General features: G+C 49.5%; 1 protein-coding gene across 1 annotated transcript in view; it reads left to right on the forward strand.

Annotated features, from left to right (window-relative positions):
• Window positions 1–1,783, forward strand: part of LOC101649587 (nuclear autoantigen Sp-100) — an 88,582-nt gene that overhangs the window by 51,243 nt on the left and 35,556 nt on the right. The window contains exons 6-8 of the mRNA XM_045294285.1: window positions 24–125; window positions 1,067–1,201; window positions 1,710–1,782. Of these exons, the coding sequence (XP_045150220.1) occupies window positions 24–125; window positions 1,067–1,201; window positions 1,710–1,782 (310 nt within the window). The remainder of the gene's footprint in view (window positions 1–23; window positions 126–1,066; window positions 1,202–1,709; window position 1,783) is intronic.

Below are 1,783 nucleotides of genomic sequence, written 5' to 3' on the forward strand. Positions count from 1 at the left end.
CTCAGACTATGTCTCTGAAACAGAGCGGGTCAATGAAGGGGGAAGAGAGCCGACCAGGAGTGAAAATGAGGCAGCAGGAGGTCAGCAAGACAGCAGCGCGTGTACCCAAGAATCGGATCCTGTAGGTAAGACTGTGGCTGTGTTTGCATGGGTGTGAGGCCAGGATGGAATCATGTACATGCAAGGAGACAACTTTTTAACCAAAAAAGGAGATCATGCAGATACTCCCACACACAGGGGTAGGAATGGAAACGGATATGTGGGCTAGGGAAGACCCAAAGGTAGGAAGTTGGAAGGAAAGGGCTAAAAGGGGGAGAAGTACAGAGTATCATTACCGAAGGACAGAAACACAGGGCAGATGGAGGAGGTTGAGGAGAGCCACTGCAGAATGAAAGAACCGACGTAGAGATAGAGCTTTAAGTAGAAACCTGAGAAGGAGAGTAGGAAAGGAGGGCCAGGGTAAGGCTATGGAAAGAGAGGCAGAGAAGGGCTTATTTATCTTCAGGGTGTTCTGAACAAGCAGCTCTCCGAATGCACAGTAAAGATGCAAGGCAGGACATGCTCAGCCCATTGTCCTGGGGTCAACACAAGCAGGCATTGCTGGTGTTGCCAATTTTCTAATGGCAGCTTTGCTTCATTGTGCAAAAACAAGCTTTCCTTTGTTTCCTCCTCCTAACTGCCTTCACCCTGCCCTGTTGTCATTGTCACTGTGTCACTGCCCGGCCAATGATGACTCATTGGGAGGTGGCGGGGTGGGGGACGTCCCTGGGTGGTGAAATGGTTGACGACTAATTACTTGCTGGGCTAGTAACCAAAATGTTGGCAGTTTAAATCCACCCAGAAGAGCAGGTAGAGACTTTCATTTTTTAAAGAGTTGAGAAAAAATAAATAAAATGAAAAATTGAGAGACACAAAGGAAGGTACAGGGTTGAGCAGCCGATAATAGATAGGGGAGGGCATGCGCATGAAACATGGCCCTCCAAATAGCAAGTAAAGGTGGTTTCAGTGGCAGTGAAGGGTTCACATGAGAGGTAGAAAGATTATTCACTAACTGCAGTTGTTCCAGGGGCAGAGCTATCCACAAATGGAACCCCAATCCATCCGTGTAGTGTGCTTCTTGTGGATATAAAGAAGGAAAAGTCTTCTTATGAGCCGAGAGCCCCCAAAAGGACTAACTGTCTCCAGGAATCAGACATAATAGGTAAGACTGACTGGGAGAATCGTGAAGTATGAAATCACATGTGCTGGGGAAGGGCTGAGGCACATCATCGGGAGCCATTGAGTGGTCCAGGGAGCATTGGATGGCAGCAGGAGGGGTAAGGACCCATCGTGATGCAGTGAATTTCAGCAAAGAGATACCATCGCAGAAACAGGTGGAAGCAGGGGAAATGGGCAGAGCCAAGAAGAGAAGGTTAAGACGTAGAAAGAGGGAAGGACAGAATAGTATAATGGAGGTGGGGTAGGAAGCCCAGTGAAGGGAGGCGAGAAGAGTGTCCAGATGGGCAAAGCTGCCCTCCATGAGTGGATTTGGTCAGCTTTAGGGTTGGGACCTGCAGCAACGCACAGGTCACTCACATTCAGCAAACACAGTACCTTGAGTTGAACTAGCTTGCCAGGACTGCCTGCTGTTCTCACAATGGCTCTTCCTGCTGGGTGGGCTTCGCGGCCACACATCCTGAGACCCTGACGGAGCCTTGTTTTTGATGCAGTGATCGACAGTGAGGACAATGATGAAGACGAGCCCCCAGAAGCCTCCACCTGGGCAATGCGAAGTCAGCCCCAT

Source organism: Echinops telfairi, unplaced genomic scaffold (genome assembly GCF_000313985.2).
Source record: "Echinops telfairi isolate 266 unplaced genomic scaffold, ASM31398v2 ScPeMD7_3;HRSCAF=10, whole genome shotgun sequence".
Lineage (NCBI taxonomy): Eukaryota > Metazoa > Chordata > Mammalia > Afrosoricida > Tenrecidae > Echinops > Echinops telfairi.